The sequence below is a fragment of the Falco punctatus genome (genome assembly GCF_963210335.1).
Source record: "Falco punctatus genome assembly, chromosome: 2".
Classification (NCBI taxonomy): Eukaryota; Metazoa; Chordata; class Aves; order Falconiformes; family Falconidae; genus Falco; species Falco punctatus.
In genome coordinates, this window is record NC_137581.1 from 45,461,031 (window position 1) to 45,481,896 (window position 20,866).

Here is a 20,866-nt window from a genome sequence, read left to right on the forward strand (position 1 = left end):
TTTTTTGTTGTTTTGTTGTGTGTTCTTTTTTTAATGTAGCCGTAAGCTGGTGGTCTTCTGAAACGTGTAAATGCAAAAGCGTAACATGCTGCATAGGGTTACTGGCTTTGCGTGTGAGCATGTAAGCGTGCTGTCTCTAAGCAGGTTAGTGTGCTGTGATACCTTTACGTTGGTTGACGTGTGCTGTGCTACAGTTAGTGGTGGTGAATGCCAAGTGGTGTAATTGTACTGCTTGGGATACTGCAAGCCTAAACCAAATGTATATCGCAATACATTGTGACCTGCTTGTCTCTTGCTAGTTAATGATATTTTTACTTCCCTCCTTTTGTTTTATATGCTTCAGTCAGTTTTCGTTACTTCAGGCCCTGCAAAAATATTCTGACTACTTGTCTTCTGAAACGAAGACCAAAATTGATCCTACTTCTGGCCCTAGGCTCATAAAATGTAGAAAGAATATTTCCTTTGTACCAGGATGCAAGCAAGGAGATGCGGAAAATGGATATCTGTACCCAGATTTAGAAAATGATGACTTGTTTGTTCGGAAAACTGGGGCTTTCCATGTGAATCAAGTTGTTCTCCAAGACCCTCGGTATTTAAAAAAATTCTCCGAGCAGGAGCCTCCCCTAGAGGGTGAGATAATCCTGCAACCCAGAGATGGCCAAACTGTAATTCCAGATTTGGAAAAGGATGACATGATTTTCCGTAAAATCCTTTCCCAGAAAAAAGAGGTGCCTTTATCAGGTGCTCCAGACAAGTATCACCCGGCACTTTTTCCTGATCCATGGAGTCTTCCAGAGGAGATCCGGTCCAAATTTCTATGTTTACTTGAAAAAAACACGACACTGGAGGAAAGGAAGAGCAACGGCAGAGTGCTGTCACCATCCTCCCGCCATAAGAAGGATGATATGCTGAACCGCAAGATTGAATCTTGGAAGGTGGGAAGCAACACCCAGCCAGTAAATTTCATCCCAGGTCCGTGCAGTGAAGAAGACTGGAAGAAGTGGGAAGCAATCAGGGAGGCCAGCAGAGTTAGGCACAAGAAGCGGCAGATGGTGGAGAGGTCAGGTTGTGTCCTGCACGGATTGCGCTTGAGTGCAGTTGGTCCCCTTCCATTCAGAAAAGCATCGTCTTGTGCTGAACCATTCGTACAGTGCCAATCTGCTATTTGTTCGTGGCGTCCTGGACAAGCTTTTTATTTGCTTTGAATACCAGCTCATGACTGCAATACCATATTTTCAACAAAAAAATTATGTTTTCTAGGTTTAGGCTGCTATTTTAGAGGAAAGATGTATTCCTTCAGGCTCAAACTTCTGCATAAGTTTCTTTCCATGCTTGAACAGGAATAGTGATTATTCAAAAGACTGTGGAGGCTAGAAATATTTTCTTTTTTTCCCCATTATAATTGGTAAAAACATTTCTGGAACACATGAATGCTTTAATGACAAATTCTCGGAATGGGCATTCTGATACTCATGCTTGCACCTACATTTGAAAATGCTTGTAAACTGTCCTGCCGCAGTTTTGAGGTGGGGGGAAAAATAAAATAAAATCAGTGTTGTTTTGCCCACCTAAAGTCACAGTGCATGCAAGTTGTGTGTCCATGTAATATTAAATTCCACTGTGACGTATTTCATTCTGCCAGTATTTTCCCCCTGCTTTTTTATACAGTCCTGATTAATACTCTCCCTTAATCCTTTCCTGGTATACTCAGAATTTCTCTTCTCTCACTAAATACTGTTTTTAACTACTTTCTAGCTGTCCTTTGGATTTCATACTTACTGGGAGAGAGTGGGGTTTTGAATGTTTCCTTAGGTCTGAAAATACGGCATTGCAAGTTGCAGTTCTCCCAGCTGTGCATCATTACTTTGTGACTAAGACACTTCCATGTTCCAGTTGATACTTCAGTGTTGTTGCATTTAACTTTTAAGCTTAATGCTGTTAACAAAGTGTGAGCTTCACTGAGGAATGTTTCTGAAGTGCTTGAAAATATTTCATGTTTTAAGAATTCATTCACTGGAATAAAATACTCATTCAAGAATACTAAAAATCTTCTTGAATCACACTGGATTAATTTGGTTCTCCACATAATGTGCTAAACTTCTATACAGGGCCATTTATTCTTATCCGTTCCAAGTATTGCTTTCATTAAGTATCATAAATGGTTTAAATAACAAGAAAACAGCCTCTGTGAGCCAGGCTTCTTGCTGGGACTTGAGGTGACATAAATTTTCATTTCTTGAAATGAGTATCTTTTGAGCATCGCGCTGTTCAGCAGCACTGGAATAAGCGGTGCAGAATTAATACAAGGCTCTATTTGTGCAGTATCAATAAATCAGAAGTGTTGGAAACTTGCAGACAGCCTTGTTCTGTCAGTTTTCTGCCAGACTTACACATCATGCAAGTCCTCGTGTGTTTTTTGACTAGTGTCAGATCTCTGATGTGCTATTCCATGCTGGCTGGTCCTGAAGTGTTCAGTTTCCCCTTCACTTACTGGAGTGCTGGTGTACTGGTGGTGTTAACATTGTTATGAATATTAAGACACTGAATCTTTTCTTTTTTGGTTTCTGATTTCTCAGACTGTTTCAAAAGCTTTCTGATGAGCAAGGGTAAGTTTTGAAAGATCATAATGTTATTTTTGCCTCCAAATTTTTGTGCATGCACAGTAGCTAAAGACTCGGTGCTGAAAACAACTTGTGCATGCTGCTTTGTTTTTCTGTGCTTGGGCAATTTATGTAACAAATGTAAGAGACTAAAAGCTATGCGTCTGGCAAAAGTTCTCTCTGGCGTCTAGGGTATCAGAGTTATGGTTATCAGACACTTGAAATATCATCTCTAATATTTTATTCCTGCTGAAGGGAAGTATTTTGTGTTCTGTGTTTTAAATCAGGCTTTAAAACATTCAGAAATTTAAAGGAAGATTAGTAATTTTTTTCTTTCAAAGGCTGTACAGTTAGAATCTGAAAACAATTAATGATATGATACTTATCGTGGGATTGATGAATGTTTTGTGGTTGTTTTATATATTAAGGGATATTGAATCCTCAGTGGTAAACTGATTGCTTCGCACAATGTGAAATTAGGTGTTGTTTACAGTGTACTGTGACTCAAAGAGAAATATTTTTCCACTTACGGTGTGATGGCATGTGAAGTATTTGGTTATGCATGTTCTCATTTTTCATTTTTTTAGCTGTACATTTATTTAATTGCTCATTTATTTTTACCCCGAGACAAAACTTGCTGAATGGCTAAACATTCCCGGAAGAAGCAAGAAATGTTTCAGAAGTTAGATGTTAGGGGAGGAAGACTCAGAAGGCTCAAGTCACTAGTTAGATTTCAAAGTTAAGACTAGAATTGAAAGTGATGTCCTGTTCCTTGGTATGAATACACGAATATACCCGTTCTTAGGGTGTAGATTTTCCTATTTTGTTGCAGGCAGTTATAGAAACTCAAGAGAAAGAAAAGGAAACCCTGGTCGTGTAAGTGTTCGTAAGCTCATCTGGAACAATTTGATACTTACGTACAGTTCCATTACCTAAAACCATTTTTACATGCAATGTAAATGAACCATTAAAAAAAAAAGAAAAATAAAAGAGGAAAAGAACTGTACTAGAAAAGCGTTTCTGCAGTAGTGACCAGGAGGCCTTTTTGCTACATTTGGCATTCTTCCCATTCAGAAAATAGACAAGCAAAGAGGTGTAATAAGTTAATGCCCTAGCCTTTGTTTCTAGAGGCCAAAATCTTATGTTACCAACAAAAGTAGTTGGGGCTCTCGGGAGGAAGCGAGAGAGTCTGGTTTGTTAGTTCAGTGGTCTCTGGGTAGATAACAGATGAGAGCAAGGCCCTGTGCTGGATCAGTTTTGGTTTTAACCTGATCTTCCATTGTATCGGAGAAGTGCCACATTTTCAAGCCCTGTTAGAACTCTGTCATTCAGATTTTGTTTGGATAAATGCAAACAGAAGTATTTTATTTAAAAAAAAAAAAAAAAGTAGAACGCAGCAGGCTATTTTTCCTTTTAAGTTACAGCATTGAACCTTATGATGAAACACCTGCATTATGCTTGGTGTCTCAGAGGCTGGTGATCAGCTCCAAGCAGGAGTCTTGCCCTACACCTGAATTAAAAGTCCAGTTATGTTTATCGCTGCAGTGTGAAAGAATAAAGGAGAAAATGGTATTGAAGGGAGGGGGAAGGTGGCAGGGGGAAGCAGGAAAGGTGATCTTTGAGGAATTTAGATTAAAGGGAACTAATGAGTAGGAGTTCATGGGGCAAACTTGCAGCCATGTTGAAGGAATTAGTGAGATGGCTGTGTTAGCCATCCCAACTTGGATGGAAAGCATCAGGGAGGCTTGGGGAAGTGTAACATAGGTTAGTGGGGCCCGTGACATGCATGGACTGAGCGTTTGGCAGTGAATGACTTTCTATCTTTTAGAAACGTGCATTGATAGATGACTTGGTTTTATGATTAGCTTCAGGAAGGAAAGAATGGGAGGTGATTCTGGGGCTGTTACTGGAGAAAAGAAGTGAAAGGATGGAATATGGACTCAAGGAGGGGAGGACATCTTTTAGGTCAAAAAAAGGAGCAAGGTCAATAAAGAGAGTAACAAGTTTAAACAGAAACAGCAGTTGGGTATGAGAGCTCAATGTGAATGATTGGCGTGGAGCTGCTACAGAGCTGCTTGGGAAGTTCCCTTAACCTGATTTTATTTGCTCAAATATGCAACTACTGACTTGAGTGCTGCCACTAGAGCACGTCCTCAGCTGCCCCTGTTTCCTGCTCTGTTCAAAATAACACTCGAGCGCTCAGTTGTACTAATATAAATCTCTCTCAAAGGTTTCACTTGCATAAATGTAGGCCGAGATGTCATAAAGACGAGTACTCTTTTTCTTTCTAGGAGTAAATCTTTGAACGATGTCAGCGCAGAGGAGCTGCAGTCATTGCGCAAAATCCGTTATGAAGAGCTACAAAGGATAAAAGAACAGTTGCAAGAACAAGATCTAAAGTGGCAAGAAGTAAGTGTTCTTTTTCACCCCTCCTTATGTGTCCTGCTGAAGGGCTGGATGCCATCTACCTTCAGTGTCCCCAGAAAACAGGCTTTGGCCCATGTGCAGCGATTTATGGGTCTGTCTTCTAAAATGATCCACCTCAATGCAACTGCTAGTGGTTTGGGGGATGTCTGTTTAATGCAGAACTGAAATGACTTTAAGTATCGTCATAAGTGTCTGATTAATGCTTCAGGATAAGACTTTAATGTATTGTTATAAAGCCTTCGGACTTAATTTCTGTGAACATAAAGAAAAATCAGGACATAAAGAAACACAGTTTCACGTGTTATCTGAAATTTGTGAATACTTTTGTGAAGCTATTGGAATGTCTTGAGTATTTGATACTTTGCGAAAAGGGAGGGAAATAGTATTTCCTTGTGCAAATTCTTGAGGCTCCTATCCCCTAATAATTCTGTCTTAAATCCAGCTTGTAAACTGCTTTGGTAGCTTTGCACAGCATCATTTGAAGACCTTTTCTTTTTTATTAAAGTCTGTGCTTGACAATGATTACCAACAAGGAGCTGAAATTAAGAACTGAGCACCAAGTAAGAAGTTCATAGTTGTTTGTTTAATGCATCTCAGCTGTCTCGGTTCTAATATTCAGTACTTCTTTTAGCTCAGCTGGTATTTTGTAGAGAATATTGCCAGTTCACATTGTGGTTTTATGGAAATGAAGAAAATACAGAAGTATATGTTTTCAATTTAGAATTTAAGGCCTATTTATTCTCAAGCTAATATATCAGTCTAACATAGTAGTGATTTGGAAAAAAAATAATCCCGAACTCCAAAGTTTACAACAAAGAAATACAGATGGCATTTGCATTAGTTTTCAACTATGTGTCATTGGGTGAAGTATTCCAGAATGAAAAAATTGAAAATATTAAGAGGGAGGGCGCAGAAAGAGCAAACCACGTACTTTTCTACTTGTAATCTAGTAATTACAATTGCTAACGTTAGCAGGAAGTGAGCCTGTAACCCTACCTGAAATACGAGAAACCCTTTATCGTTTAGGGGGAAGGCACATGAAAACGTGGCCACAATGCAGACACGCAGATAAGATCAGGGCAGTAGGTAGCAAGCGATGGGATGCCTCTGTAGATTTACGAGGACATGAGAAAATCTGATTGTATATGTTCATGTTAATTTTATAGGATCTAGCAAAATGGAAGAATCGTAGAAAGAGCTTCACTTCTGAATTGCAAAAGAAAAAGGAAGAGAGGGAAGAAATAGAAAGGAGAGCCTCTGAGGTGTCTGAAAGGAGTACCAAATCACTGAAAGAAGTGCAGCAGGAGAGGTAATGACCCTAATGGGAGTATTAAATTGAAGAATTTAAGTCTAAGCATTTTTATTCCCTTGAATTCTTGAGCAGCTTTCACTGGCAAGTTGCAGTTGATTCTGCAGAGATCTCAAACGTAGTAATCCAGGGAGTTGAAGGAAGGAATACGGTCCAGTAGTGCATTGTTTTCACAGAATGTTGAACAGTTTTGCTATATAAATGATGTTTTGCTCTGCTGTCCAGAAATAAATGTATTGAGAAGTCCAGTATTTGCATCCACCTTAAAGAGGTTAAAGCAATAGTGTTGGACTGGGTAATTGCCTTCTTTATTCTTGGGTCATTTTAACTATTTTTTTCCTCTACCACCTGCCTCTACCATTTGCTAGTCTCATAGCCACTGTGGATAAATACAGCCAGAATTTTAATGTATATCACAGAGCTGTAAACTCTTACTTGACTTCCCCTCTATCCCTAATTGTTCCTCCGGCTATTTGCAGAACAGAATTCTTTCCAAAGACTAAAAAGTGTAAATTGAGTAGCACAGTACCATTTCTACTGATGACAGTCTCTTTGTTTGTCTACTTGGGTTTTTGAAATGCATATATGACTGAGGTGAAGCGGATATGTACATGGCATGTATTCATAAAAGAAATCTAAATGAGTCTTAAAACAGAATGTGTTTGGTTTCCGATTTTTTTTTTTTTTTTTTACTTATTTGTGAGGACAAAAATTAGTCTCTTGAAGAAAAATACAGGTGCCAATTGTATTGAATATCCAGTATCGTCAGAATCTTAAAAATTATGTGGTAAACATTATCTCTGTGGTGGTTGCTCCTTTATGACAAAGAAACAAATAGCAGAAAAACAAATAACCTGAACTGCAGGATGCCATCTTGCTTTGTTATCTAAAGCTCAGTACAGCATTTTCATAGAGCAGAGACATCAGCAGAGCTCTACAGTTCAGGCAGTGTTATGGGACTACCTTCTTCCCATTCTTTCCTCAATAAAATGCAAATTTCTAGGATATGTAACTTGAACGACTATATCCTTTTCTTGGCAGAGAGATTTCTGTTGTGGTGGCAACCTGATGATGTGACAGTAGCGTGTGCCTGAGTGTCATGGGAGTTATGAAATGGGGGGGAGGGGGAGGCAGGTAGATTTAAAAATATATTTAAATACTAATATTTTTAAATTATGCCATTCATTTTTGTTTACTGGAAATGTGTTTTTCTCATTTTATGCCCTGCTTTGAATATTCAGTAGTTGAAAGACTTAAGGGCTCACCTGTTTGTCAGGTCACTTTGTCTGGTACTTCAGCGTACTCTGTCCCCACAGGGAGGACAGAGACCAAGACTCCTATGGGCAGCGAAAATATGAACACAGATGGACGTATTCACTGAACGATGATGTGTTTAGTGAAGAAAAAGCACCTTCCACACGGTCAGCAGCAAAAGCTGAGCTTATAGAAGAAGATACCTCCTACAGCACTAAGGACAGCAAAAGTGCGTATGCCACACGGCTCTGCAAGGAGAACCTGCCAGAGAGCTCGGCTGCTCCTGAAGCTCCTGCTCTGCCAAAGAGCCTGGCAGAGGAGCAAAGCTCGGCTCTTTTGTCTAGCCACTACTCAGTGAATGCTCAAACTGGGTCAGCTCAGGTTTCAGCTTCTTTCCCGAGAAGTTACCAGAAAAGTGATACCTCTAGGTTAACATCTGTGGTTACACCAAGACCTTTTGGTGTTCACTCAAGAGGAATCTCGTCACTTCCACGGTCGTTCACGGTAAAATTCCACTTAAATCCTGAAGTTTGTAAACGCTGGGGTCTTGGGATGGCTGGGGGAGCAGTAGAGTTTTAAATTTGGTTGTTCTCTTTTTAAAAAATCATCTGTTGTTTGATGAAGGCTGTGCTAATAGAGCAGGCAATTCTGTTGTGGCTTTAGATGCTTACTTGTGTTCCTGTACTTAAAGGCACTCCTAGAAATAAGGCTGACAAATATATTTGGTAGAATAATCTTTTTATTACTTGTAGTAAGTCTCCTTAGTGTTCATTATCAAAAAGCTGCCTTCGAATGTAATTGCCTGAAGCTAAGTTAACATAAGGTAGCGTTAAAGACACATGTTTCAGATGATGTAGGTTTCCTCTGCTCTGCTGACTTTGGAATTGACATTTTATGCTAGCCTAAAATTTGCCTACTCAGTAAAGCATGGAAACACAGAAACTGATTTATTCCCCCACCTCCCAGCTACTATATCTATTTTCATAGCTTTCTCCTAAATCCCTATTTGTTTTGAATTAAAAAATGGTAAGAATGCAAATCATTCTAAGCAGATGATTTTAAAAAGTTTATCTCTAAAGAGTCTGGACTACTTATTCTGCAGGCACTTGAGAAGAAAATAATACGTTTTTCTTATTTAAAGTGACTAATAAGTAATGGGGTAATGGGTACAGTAACCACTATTTTCGTGAAAGGGAGAGGGTTTTTTTATTAAACATCTAGATTGCTGAAAGATTAGGGATTTTTTTTTAAAACAAGTATTTACCAAACCGTCATTTTTGTCCTAGATGGATGATACCCAGAAATACAACGGAGAAGTAGAAAAAGCTAAAAGAACTCAGACTTTGTTCACCAGCAGTTCGTTTTCTCAACCAGACTCTGCGCACCCTCTCTCCACTAGTGCATTCAAAAGCAGAGGTGAGGAGGAGGAAAAAGAAGGTGTTCAGTCAACACCTCCTCCTAGTTCAGCATTACCTGCAAAATCCCAAGACACAGATGCTGGAAGCAGTATTCTTAAACAAGAGCATTGCATTCCCCCTGATTCTCTTTCACTTGTATCTTCTGTAGAAAATGTGAGTCTGCCGGAGCCTGAAGTTTCAAAATCGCTGGTAAGTGTGGAAATAATGTGATTACTTAGTGTAACTGAATGCTACAGCAGAGTAAAAAAATAAGTAAATTGCATCAAATGCAAATATCTTTTGGTAGTAAGAGAACAGCTCAGACAACTATTTCCTTTGATTTAATTCAGGAGAAAGAAAATAACTGGTTCTTTTATTGCATTTTTTCCCTACCCTTTATATGTCCTGTGCTTAGTTTTATTTCTCATTCTAATTCAAAATAGTTGTTTTAAATTTTGCTTGATGCTTGCAAAGTTGTTATTCTCTGAATTAGCACAATCAGGTATGTCACCTAGATGAATGATCTGAGCTGCTGTAGCATTCATTTGCACTTTCAAACTGATGGTGGAAAATAAAGACTAGCTTTTCAGAGGCCAGTCTTAAACGTTAGTATCAGCCTATCCTTTTTTCCATCTGTTGTGGCTGGAGCCCCTCCTTTTTTTTTAAATAATTTACTTGAAATTAATCTAATTAATGTTCACATTAATGAATTTTAAACAAATAACCATTGCTTTGTGTTTGTGCTTATCTAATTATTGGGTCTTTCAGTGGTTTTTTTTAATATGTATCTTCAAGTGCTGTTTCATCCTGATCAAATGTTTCACATGTAAAAAATGATCAGCAATAGCTTTAATTGTTGATACCTTTCTGTATACGTAATGCTGGGGTTCATGCCCCTTGACAGATTAGAGATACTTCTTTGCATTTCTAATGCTGCTGTAAAAGTTAATTGTGCCAGTTGCTTGGGTGAGGATCATAAGAACTAGGATGCTGATTTATGAAGTCACTTCTCACACCAGCTTTATATAAATCCAGTCACTTTGAACCATTCTTCTTCCTAATCACTTGGTGGAAAATGAGCACATTTCAGTTTAATACTCCTGAAGCCCCTTAACCATTGCAATGAATTTATCATAACTTTTTGGAAACATGATTGCTGTATAAGGAAAGAGATCATGATAATTTTTTTTTCTGTGTTGTAGCAAAAACAGGCAGAGGAATTGCTGTTCTGATCAGTGAAAATATAGATTAGATATGGGTTCTTTGATTGTCTTTAAACGAGTCAAAGGAGAACAACATGTACTAGGTCCGTATTTTTTCCCTGTAATTAGTCACAAGACTATAAATTGTCCTCCCTGCAAATGAATAATGTGTTGTTGTTTTTAAATTAAAAAAAAAAAAAAAAAAAGAAAAAGAATAAAAGCTTGTGTTGTGCCTCAAATGAGTTATAACTTAAGGAATGCAAGTTACATTTGGCATGTTTGTAAATCATCGCCAGAGTTAGGAAACTGATACAGTTCACTAGTCATCAGGGCAGTAACACTAGGTTTGTGGAGTGCTAAGTGTTTTGGAGACTATCTGTACAAATGGTGAAGTTCAGTATACAAAGTCACATTATTCCTCAGGCAAGAGGTAGGTTTCAAAAGTAGCTGGGTTGGGATGGTGGAAAAAAAAATAACAGCAGCAGTAATTTCCTGGAACACACTCATATTCAAAAGCTTTATATGTGCTCTAGCCCAGTGTGCTAACCTGTCTATTAGTAGATTCACTTTTAATGTACCGTTACTCACCTAAGGACGTGGGTTGTATAGGAGCATTTGCAAGCTAGTAGCTGTGCTTTGAAGAAAGGGTTTAATTTCTACCCTGGGCAGTAACAGGGAGTGTTTTGTAATGGGGAAAAACCTCAGGACGTTGCCTTGGTGGTGTCTTCTGTACCCAGCACTCGGGTACTGCTGGAGCCGCCTCTGGCTGCATCCTGTCCGGAGACTCTGACCAACTACATCTGCTTGTGCAGTGCTGCCTGTTGCATCCTACCAGCATAGGAGCTGTGGGGGATTGGCTTAGATACCTAGGCTTTTAAATATTTTAAGTTAAGGAAAATTAATCCCGCCCTTCAGGAAGGCTTGTTCACTAGGCAACTAAAATATCACTGTACATTTAGTGCATACATATAAGCATGTGGGGGGTCTTCTTCATGCACATGTTGGAATATGTCTGTTTTAAGTGTTGAACAGAAAAAGTCTTTTTTTTTTTTTTCCTCTTTTTTTTTTTTTTTTTTTTCTTTTATAGCAATGTCAGTTCCAGGATAATGAAAATAGCATGCATTTGTGTATTTTAATTGTTTTCTTAATGAGTTCATATTAAAATGTTAATGCATGCAACACATGTTCATAATATAGTGTGGGATTGAAAGCAACTTTACAAAATGTTTTCCCAATCAAATATTTCTGTAGTTTAAAATAGTAATGTTAAGTTTCAATTCTGACTTTGAAAGCATCTTGAAAGTTTGCTAGAATGGGAGATCTGGATTCTAGCTAATTTTGGGATTAATTTCATTATCGAAGGCCTCCATTACAAAATCCATAGCAAGCTAGTAGTATTTCATATGAAATTAAAATAATAATTGTTCATTCAAGTAAACCTAGTTGCAGCACTGAACCTAAAGGAAACTGATGATTCCCACTGAAGGATGTGCAAGAAAAAAACAAGCTTCTTTCCAGTTATCTAGCTTTTTCACATCTCTGCTTGACTGGTGCTCTCTCAGGAGGCAGCATGTTTCACAAATTCACAAGACTGTCCATGAAGACTCATTTAGGGGTTTAGAGTCATCAAATTTTTACATTTTATAGCATTGTGTTACAACACATTAAAAATAAGAGAGATGCACAGCTAAATATGTATGTAGAGAAGATGTAAATTTAAACCAAAAACATACCTGTTTGAATAAAAAACAAATTAGTTAACTGACTTCAATACTGTTTCCTTTTTCTATGATGCTAATAATAGATGATGAAGGTGCACATTGTGAACAGCCTCACTTATTTAGAGGATAAACTTTCCCTCATTTAAATTCCTGTGATACCAGATACTGTAGTGTCATGTTTTATTTTTCAGGAACAGTACAGTGAAATGAGAATCAGTATAAACCAGAGACCTGGCCACAGTCGCAGCTTTGGATTTACAACAAATTGGAGTTCTTCAGGGGCCTTTGTACAGACAGTTGAAGAAGGTAAATGTGTATTAATTGCACAAATTTTTCTTCTTATGTTTAGTTTGCAGAGGCTTCTAAATTAAGGTGCTTGCTGTGAAGAAGGCTGTAAATGTTAAAAAAATAGGTAGAGAATTGAAAAATCCGTATTTAGTTTGATAATGTATTTCTGTGAAGCCTCTTCATTTGAAATGGGCTGAATTCAGAAATAACAAAACTGCGTTTTGCTAGCCAAGGACATTTCTATAACCACTGAAAAAGGCATAAGTGTGATTACTCACATAGTCACCAAACCCTTTACAGAACAGTCATAAGTGGCACATACAGACTTCTAATATCCATATTGTTCCTTTCAGCTAAGCTTGGAACATTTCACTTCATATGGTTTGTAAATACTTGCAGAGGAAACTTAGTTAGGAGTTAGTATTTTCATTTCAATTTTCCCTTTCTTAGCCATGTTGAATTTTGCAGATAGTTAATATTTTTAAGCAATTGCAACTTCTAAATTTATTTCCAGTGCGTTTTTTTTCAGATGTGTTCATGCTGAGGAAAAGCAAACATTTTTGTCTAGAAACAAAACATAAATAAAGTTTATTTCTAGGCTTTAGTAGTCTTCTGCAGAGAACAAGCTCGATTTCCTTAATTAAACGGCAACAAAACCCAAGCAAATCACATGTAATGCTTGTTTTCTGAGCAATGATCTTTCCCATTGCCAGTAATACTTGAGGAGTATTGAATTGTGCCCTTTCTTCCAGCTAACACAAGATCATCCTGAGAAAGGAGAAATAACTGGAAACTTCTCGTGTAGTTAGCCCTTCATTATACTTTCCAGAGAGGAAAAAATACTATTTAACAGCACTTACTGAGCACCCTTGATTTCAGCCCCGCCCCACCCCCTCTCCCCCCCCCCCGTTCAATTTTTAGACCTCTCTGCACTATAGGTAGGCACTTCTCATAATTCGATTGTAACCATTAATACTCACTTTGCATGGAGAGTAACTTTCCAACAGCTTTCCCTGCTGCTAGGCTTCTGGTTTAATGTTGTTATGTGGAAGGAGACGACTGTCTTTTTGCACTGCCCGGTATAAGTAAGAAACCTGAGGGGAGTGAACGTTCCTGCTGGTCATTCACATAGGTCCATGTGGACTCTATCCCCAGCTCTCTAGGCAAGAAGATGACCTAGTGGCTGTTACCTCCATTATGCTTTATTACCATTTTTGCAAGGAAGGGTGCAAAGTATAAAGATTGAATGGAGAAGGGACTGTATCTTGGTATTCTTGTTTATCGCCTGTGTTTAACGTAATTTTTTCAACTAGCTTGTGTTGTATCCTTACTCAGTAGCTGTAGATTCCTTTAAAGGAATGAAGGATGAAAGAGGTGAATGGCCCATTGAAAGAGTAAGATATGCTTTCAGCTCAGCACCTCTGAATCTTGTGTTTCCTATTTTTTAAGGATAAGTCATAGGACAATTCAGGTTGGAAAAGACCTTGAAGGTCATAGAGCAAACCCCTGCTCAAGAAAGTGTCAAGACTGAATTCAAACCAGGTTGCTTAGGACCTTAGGCAGGTGGGTTTGAGACCCTCCAAGAATGGAAACTGCACAGCTGCTCTGGGCATTGCATAATTATCCTCTCAGACAAAAATCTTCCCCGCATATCCAGTCAGACATACCTTCGCCTCAGTTTATAACCACTGTGCTGTGTTCTTCTGCCATAAATTTCAATAAAGAGCAGCGTTTGTAATCTACTGCTGCCAGGGTCTCTCCAGCCTATCAGCCCCCAGCCTGTACCAACATCAGAGTTAGTCCATCCCAGGAGCAGGACTCTGCATTTCCCCTTGTTGGGTGTCAGGTTCCTACTCTGAATGGCAGCCCTGCCCTGCAGTATATCTGCCACCCTGTCCCTTTCGGTGCGGTCTGCAAATCTGATAGGGGTGTGTTTCACCTTCTCTTCCTCCTGGTTATTGGTGAACACGTTAGAGAGGACAGGACCCAGGATTCATCCCCTGGGAGAGCTCCACTTGTAATCAGCCTCCAGGCTGAGTGTGAACTATTGACTACTACCCACAGAGCCTGACAGCCCAGCCAGTATTTCACCCATCTGGTCATTCTGCCCTGTAGACAGTATCATCCCAGCTTCTATAGTGATACTGTGGAAGATCATGCCAAAAGCCTTATTAAAGACAAGGTAGACGGTATCCACCACTCTCCCTTCATCCACAGGTCTAGTCATGTCATCATTGAAGACAACCAGGCTGATCGAGTGTGTTTCAAGCTTGGGAACTCCATACCAACTGTTCCCAGTCATCTTTTTCTCTTCCGTGAGCCCAGAAATAGCTTCCAGGAAGACTTTCTTTGTTTGTCTTGACATACGTGTCATTCTGACTAGCTATATGGTTTTCTTCAGGTGATAACCTGCATTTATCTTTTTACTGATTATAAATCACAGAATGGTCAGGGTTGGAAGGGGCCTCTGGAGATCATCTAGTCCAGCCCCCCTGCTAAAAGCAGGGTCACCTATAGCAGGTTGCACAGAATCGTGTCCAGGTGGGGTTTGAATGTCTCCAGAGGAGACTCAACAGCCTCTCTGGGCAGCCTGTTCCAGTGCTCTGTCACCCTCAAAGAAAACAAGTTTTTCCTCACATTCAGCTGTTGATTCCTGTGTTAGTTTGTGCCCGTGGCCCCTTGTCCTGTCACTGGGTGCTACTGGAAAGTCTGAAAATATCTCTGTGTTCTACATAGGTTCTTCTCTTTCAAAAAAATTAAGAAAACTACTTGGCAAGCAAAATTAACTTCTTATAAGTGTTCTCAAATTAAGCTTACTAAGAGTTAAGCTTGTAACACGTTTCAGTGAGACCCATTTACTACATATAAAAGAAGATAGTGCTTATTTTTTACAGTAATTTTCAATGTTTACACTAAAACAGAGGTAAACAGAAGGCCTTGAATTCATTAATCTAGAGGTTGTTCTGCCAGCCTCCCCAGTACCATATAATCTTTATTGTTTCAGTCCTTCCCCTTTCACCCACCCTATTCGCAATCCTTTTTTGAGATTGTGTTGATGTAGGGGTGCACATCTGCAATCAAACCCTTGCAGGCATGTAGGACAAAGTAAATTTGACCCGCTTCCTTCAAGTTTTAATTAAGCTACTATTTATCTGTTGTTATTGCAACAGATGGGGACAGGTTAGAGATAACTAAACACGTGTGGAAAACGAGTGAGTATTTGGCTGGTTTGAGTATTTGGCTGGTTTTGTTTTCACTGGGGCATAGTAAGAAAGAAAAATATTTACCTCCAGGGAAACTAACGAAAAATAGCAGTACCTATTTTATGTAATATAAACTAAATCCTCTACAGCAGTATAAAGAAATTACCAGTAACTCCTATAGTCTTGAAAGGAGCTGGACAGAGAGAGACAACTGGCACCGTACAACTTCTGGCACCGGAATTGCCAGCTAGTCTCTGGAGGCTTCTCTGGAGGTGAATTGGAGCAGAAGCCCAGTATAGTCACCCTGGTTTGCACTCTTAAGCTCTTTTATTCACAACTGTAGAGGCAGTAGAGGAAGGGCAGCTGGCAAAGTAACGTGCCAAAAATTGAGAGGTGTAAGTTGTTCTGGCTGTGTTAGAAGTTAGGAGTTAGTTACACGACTGCTGCTGTTCATTCCAATCTGTATGTATGGTTTGGGGTATGGTCTGGATATGTCTTTCTGGTGGTACTGGAGGAGCCACGCAATCTTAAATTCCCTTCCTTTCCTAACACTGAACTGAGGTATACTGTTCTCACCTCTAAGGTGGATCTCATCCCTGTCAAACTGAGTAAAATGAACATTCTGTCACAGCATAAAAGGGAAATTACCAGTTCTGATGACTCTCCTTGAGCCTGAAGCATTCCCTGTACCATGAGCATGAAGTTCAGTCTATATGTGGTCAAACTATATGGTATTAAAGATTTCAGGTCTTGAAATCAGACACAATTCCAAATGTTATATGGTATTGTTGAAAACAGTAACTTCAATGGTATCCTTAATAGTGCCTTCCATTAATATATTTGAAAATCTGTTAATTCTTTAACATTTTCCTGGCTCTAAGGAGATGCACATTTTTTTGTTTAACTATCACCCAGGTTTTCTTCCTTCAAATGAAAACCCTACCTTTTCTTCTATAGTATTGCTGAAAAGTAATTGTTGTGTTTTGAAAACTTTACTGATAACTGCTAATGGAGTTTTTGGTCTGTACTTTAAGAAGAATGCAGAAAAATAGAATATGAAGCTATTCTCTCCTAAAGTAGTACTCAGTGTTGTTTTTTTAGTGAAGTGTGATGGATCACTGTTTCATGCAGTACTAGGATCATAGCATATGCCAGGTATACTTAAAGCTATCTGAATCCTTAGTGGATGATCCACACAGCAGCATTTTATTAGTGAGTTAGAACATTGTCAGGATGAAGCATATGGTGTCTAAATTCTTCTGTCATGCTTGTCCACATTAATTTCTGATAACGGAGTGTAGCATTGTTCTTGGTATATTTTGAATAAGGTGTGTGGAATTCACTACTTTGGAAAATGTTTCCATTGTGTAATTCAGATTTGTTTTATTCTATTAACATGAGCATTTATTGCGCAATCTTTAACTACGTTTTCACTTAGCTTTTCCATTTTCTATTCTGCTAAGGGAATAATTGTTAATGGGAATGGTATGGTAATTCATAAAACATTATTTAGGGAAGTCTGAGTTCCTTAGCTCATCCATTTTCTGAATTAAAACAGCAAAAAGTTTATTAACTGATCCTGTATGTTCTCTGTTCTTAGGCTAGTGAGTTCACCTGCCAATGCATAGTAAATGAAAAAAGAGTATAAATTGCAGCCTATCCTGCAGAATGTCAGTAGAATTCAAAGTCCAAGCTGCAATAAAATTTGCTCTTAATAGGCAAAATAATTAGAATCCAGAGAAGTCTGATGGGACAGCACCCAGCAATATCTTGAGCCCAATTACCAGTCAATTCAGAGTTAACAAAATGTTTTAGAAAAGAAGTAATGCAGCATGCTTTTGCAGTAGAGCCCAGAAAATGTAAATAAGAATACGAGAAAGCCAGCTTCTCCTAGGACTAACAAAGTGGACGCCGTTTTCTTGGGCAAATAAGAGGACTACCCAAACACTGGCTGAATTTCAGCTAATCGTTGGCTACAGACACGGTGGTGCTGCCTGTCTCTCATTGTCCCAGATTATAAAGGTTAGTTAGCGAAGGCAGGAGTGGGCCCAGAAGTTGTTAATTAAATGGGCTAGCCATAATGTGAACACTTACAAGTCCAAAAGACTGATGTTTGTAATTTTCATAACTTTCAAATTGAAATGCTACCTGGATACTGAGTTTACTGACCTTACATTACAGTGTCATAGATTGTTCTCAAAGATTTTTCTGAGTATCCATCACTTAAGTGTTTCTTTGAAGGATTCCCCCCTGACGTAGCCACAAGTGTGGTAAAAAAATAATTGTGAACTGAGACACAATTGTATTTTTCTTCTGTTTTCTGCAGGTAGCCCTGCAGCACTTTGTCAGCTGCATGTAGATGATGAGATCATTGCTGTCAATGGCACAAAGGTTTCAGGTATGGACTATAGTCAGTGGGAAGAAGCCATCAGCAGAGCACTAGAAACTGGAAACCTACTCATGGATGTCAGACGATATGGAAAGAATGGTGAGTTGTTTCGTCGGGCAGATACAGTATGCTCTGTAAGGCAAATAAGCTTTGTCTCTGCTGTACCTGACAGCTGAGAGTCCTTATTACCCTTACAGTAGTAATATGTATCTAAGCTAAGTAGTTTGCTAGCATGTCTGTTGCATTTTAACACAACTTGGCTTTTTTTAACTACTTGTGCATTAGAAATGTGTTGACAAGCAAGTCTACAAAGTGTTGAACTACTGACCTCTCTCTTACGCTCTAGCCTATTTCTGAGAGGATGGACAGGTAAAAAAGTATGCAACCACCACGCAAGGGAATATAACATTTTCTTTCCTGCCATACCACAAAAATGAAGAGGGGATGGTCTCTAGACGATAGTAACTTCTAAAGCCTCTCTCCTGCGATCAGCAGCTCCCTTTCTTCAGGGAAGGAGGATCTTGTGTTCCTTTCTTCAGGGAGTGCTTCAGGTGGCGTACGAGCTTGTGAGTGATGTAGTACCTTGTGCTATGACTTTGGGTATTGACCCAAATCTTGAGATGCTGCGCAACCTCTCCAGAATGGTACTACCTGTTCTGGCTAGCGAGGCTTTTCATCCTGGCTGAAGGTCTTTTAGCATCTCTAGGCTTGTCATGGGTTTAGTGAGGATACCCTTTCAAAGTCCCAAAAGGATTTTTCCAGAGTTGGAAGTGTGACCAATGACTTCTTTCACAGTACAAATGCAAAACATTCTTCTAGTGGGAAGCTAGGTAGACTACGTTGCCAGCAAGTGGGGAAAAAAGTAGTGGGGTGAGGAAGAGACAGGAAACAAATCACTTCTACAGGGCCTAGCACGAACAAGGAGTGAGATTAGTGGAGAAGTCATCACTGAATAAATTTTAGGTAGTGGGAGGGGAGAAATGATGGGAGTGCAAGAGAAGTTTCTCATTTGTCTTTGCCTCATCATTTTTGCTAGTTTAGGTTAGACTGCCTTGCCCCCTGCCTTCTGTGCTTCTTGATGAGCATGGACATAAAAAAGACACTTCCCTGGATAGCATATGAGTCAAACTGTACCTTGTGTGAGTAAAGTTGGAAGAATTTTCTCGATCCTTACTAATGCTAATGAAATAGTTTCCAATGAATACTAATTGCTCTGTAATGTTGAGCTACTGTAGCCCATGCTAGCAAAATATCTGGTAAACTTTTACCTGGCTTATGACTAACACTTGCATTTCTGGGGAAGGCGGTCTGCTCGTAAAAGCCCTTTTCCTCTCTTCACAAATTCCACCTGATTTGTGTGTCTCCCTCTTCTGTTATGTGGTGGTTTTTTTTTGTGTGTGTGTGTGTGTTATTTTAATGTGTTTTCTCTAACTCTTGTTCTGTTCTTTGACATTACTGTCCACATAAATTTCTTGATCTTCCACATACCAAAAAGACTGGGGCAAAGACCAGCCTTCCCTGCCACATGTAAGACATAAAATCCTCAATCTCACCAGTATGGCTACCAACATTATAGGTACATCTGAAAATAAATGGATTGATGCAACTTCTGGAGAACACATTTCAAATGTTTCCACCGTAACAACAAAAAGAGACTTCTCCAGCAGCCTTCAAAGTTCTGTGAGTATGTTTTTGAAGGGTTGTGGGATTTAGGGGGAGGAAGAAAGTAAAAAGTCTAAGACCTTGATGGGGGGAAGATGGAGAAAAGACCTTGGAAGTCTTGTTTTTATTTGTATTGCTTAAGGAGCATATAGGGTACTGCAAATACAGAGATGTAGTTACGTATGTGTTAAGCCAAATAAGGCATTTTAAGGACTTGCTACTGTCCATCCATGAGCAGACACTGCTAAGGGAGGAGTATTAAAATATGCGCAGGGTGCATTTGAACTAGAACATATAGAGTGTTTATCCTTTAGAAAATACTTTTACCTCCATTATTCATGTAAATGAAAGTTGCAGCCCCAAAGAGCAAGCATATCTGTGCTTTCAAATTACTTGCAAATAACACCCTGCCTGCCAAGGAGCTGAAATAGCAAGATCGCGACTTCTGGCATTTTCTTGCAAACTGATGGTTGTGGGTTTTTTCCCAGCCAGCAATTCACAGATGACTATTGATCCTCTCAAATGCCTGTTATCTTTTTGTCTTATAATATACTCGGGCAGTTTCAGATAGTTTTGTATCTTTCTGTGGAAAGTGTTCTGAAGTGTTGAGTGATACACAGTTCCTGTCAGGGAGACATGTAATTGGTTAAACTTCCACAAATCCAATGAACCCCAGCCCTTTATTTTTCACTTTTTCAGGATACAGAAACAAAAATGATAAATGGAATGCAAGGAGACCTTGGCTCTAATGAACAAAGAGGTAAACCACTACTGCTTTTCATCTGCTAATTGTGTGGGTTTGCAACAAGCACTGACATTATACGTGTAATCATCACAAGCTTTATACAGCGGGCAAAGCAAGACCTTAATGAACTGAAAGCTAGACAGGTATCGGAGATCTAGCTGCATCCAAACTGGGTGTAGTTTGCTTCCACAACATGCTAGGCAGTTGGAGAACTGACAACAGCGCAGTGACAAATCCCCACATCTCTGCATTAGCAGTTGTAAATTTATTGTGCGGTAGGGGTGAAAGAGAAGGGGAAGGGACACAATCTATTGTAATTGCTACTGCGTTGTGTAGAGACTGACTCAGTATGAGCATTGATTTATTTCACTGCTCAGGAAGAGTTTAAAAAGTATTGAACTCACAACCCACCCCCACCCCACCCCCCCGCCCTTTTCAGTTGTGAGGTTTTGGGGATAGTTGTCATTTTTCTAATATTATTTTACTTTTATTCCTGGAGAATGCTATTAATAATACTGGTATGAACAATAATTACTTATGATGCAATGAACAGTTATAGCCTTACTTGATGACAGTGAGAGAAACCAGGTACGTATACTTTCTAATGGAACAACGATCCTTAAGCGGGAACTTGGTATTTCATTTTGTCTTGAAGGCACATGGTGAATT

At 39.1% G+C, this 20,866-nt stretch overlaps 1 protein-coding gene across 6 annotated transcripts in view; it reads left to right on the plus strand.

Moving 5' to 3' along the window:
• The window catches only part of LMO7 (LIM domain 7), a 131,115-nt gene that overhangs the window by 90,701 nt on the left and 19,548 nt on the right, over nt 1–20,866 (plus strand). For 4 of the 6 annotated variants that reach the window (XM_080374388.1, XM_080374389.1, XM_080374390.1 and 1 more), the window contains 10 exons: nt 344–1,060; nt 2,577–2,606; nt 4,892–5,009; nt 6,194–6,336; nt 7,653–8,094; nt 8,877–9,197; nt 12,102–12,216; nt 17,728–17,889; nt 19,286–19,470; nt 20,152–20,212. In XM_080374388.1, coding sequence (XP_080230514.1) covers nt 344–1,060; nt 2,577–2,606; nt 4,892–5,009; nt 6,194–6,336; nt 7,653–8,094; nt 8,877–9,197; nt 12,102–12,216; nt 17,728–17,889; nt 19,286–19,470; nt 20,152–20,212 — 2,294 coding nt within the window. The remainder of the gene's footprint in view (nt 1–343; nt 1,061–2,576; nt 2,607–4,891; nt 5,010–6,193; nt 6,337–7,652; nt 8,095–8,876; nt 9,198–12,101; nt 12,217–17,727; nt 17,890–19,285; nt 19,471–20,151; nt 20,213–20,866) is intronic. The other 2 variants (XM_080374393.1, XM_080374392.1) reach the window with 1 other exon arrangement.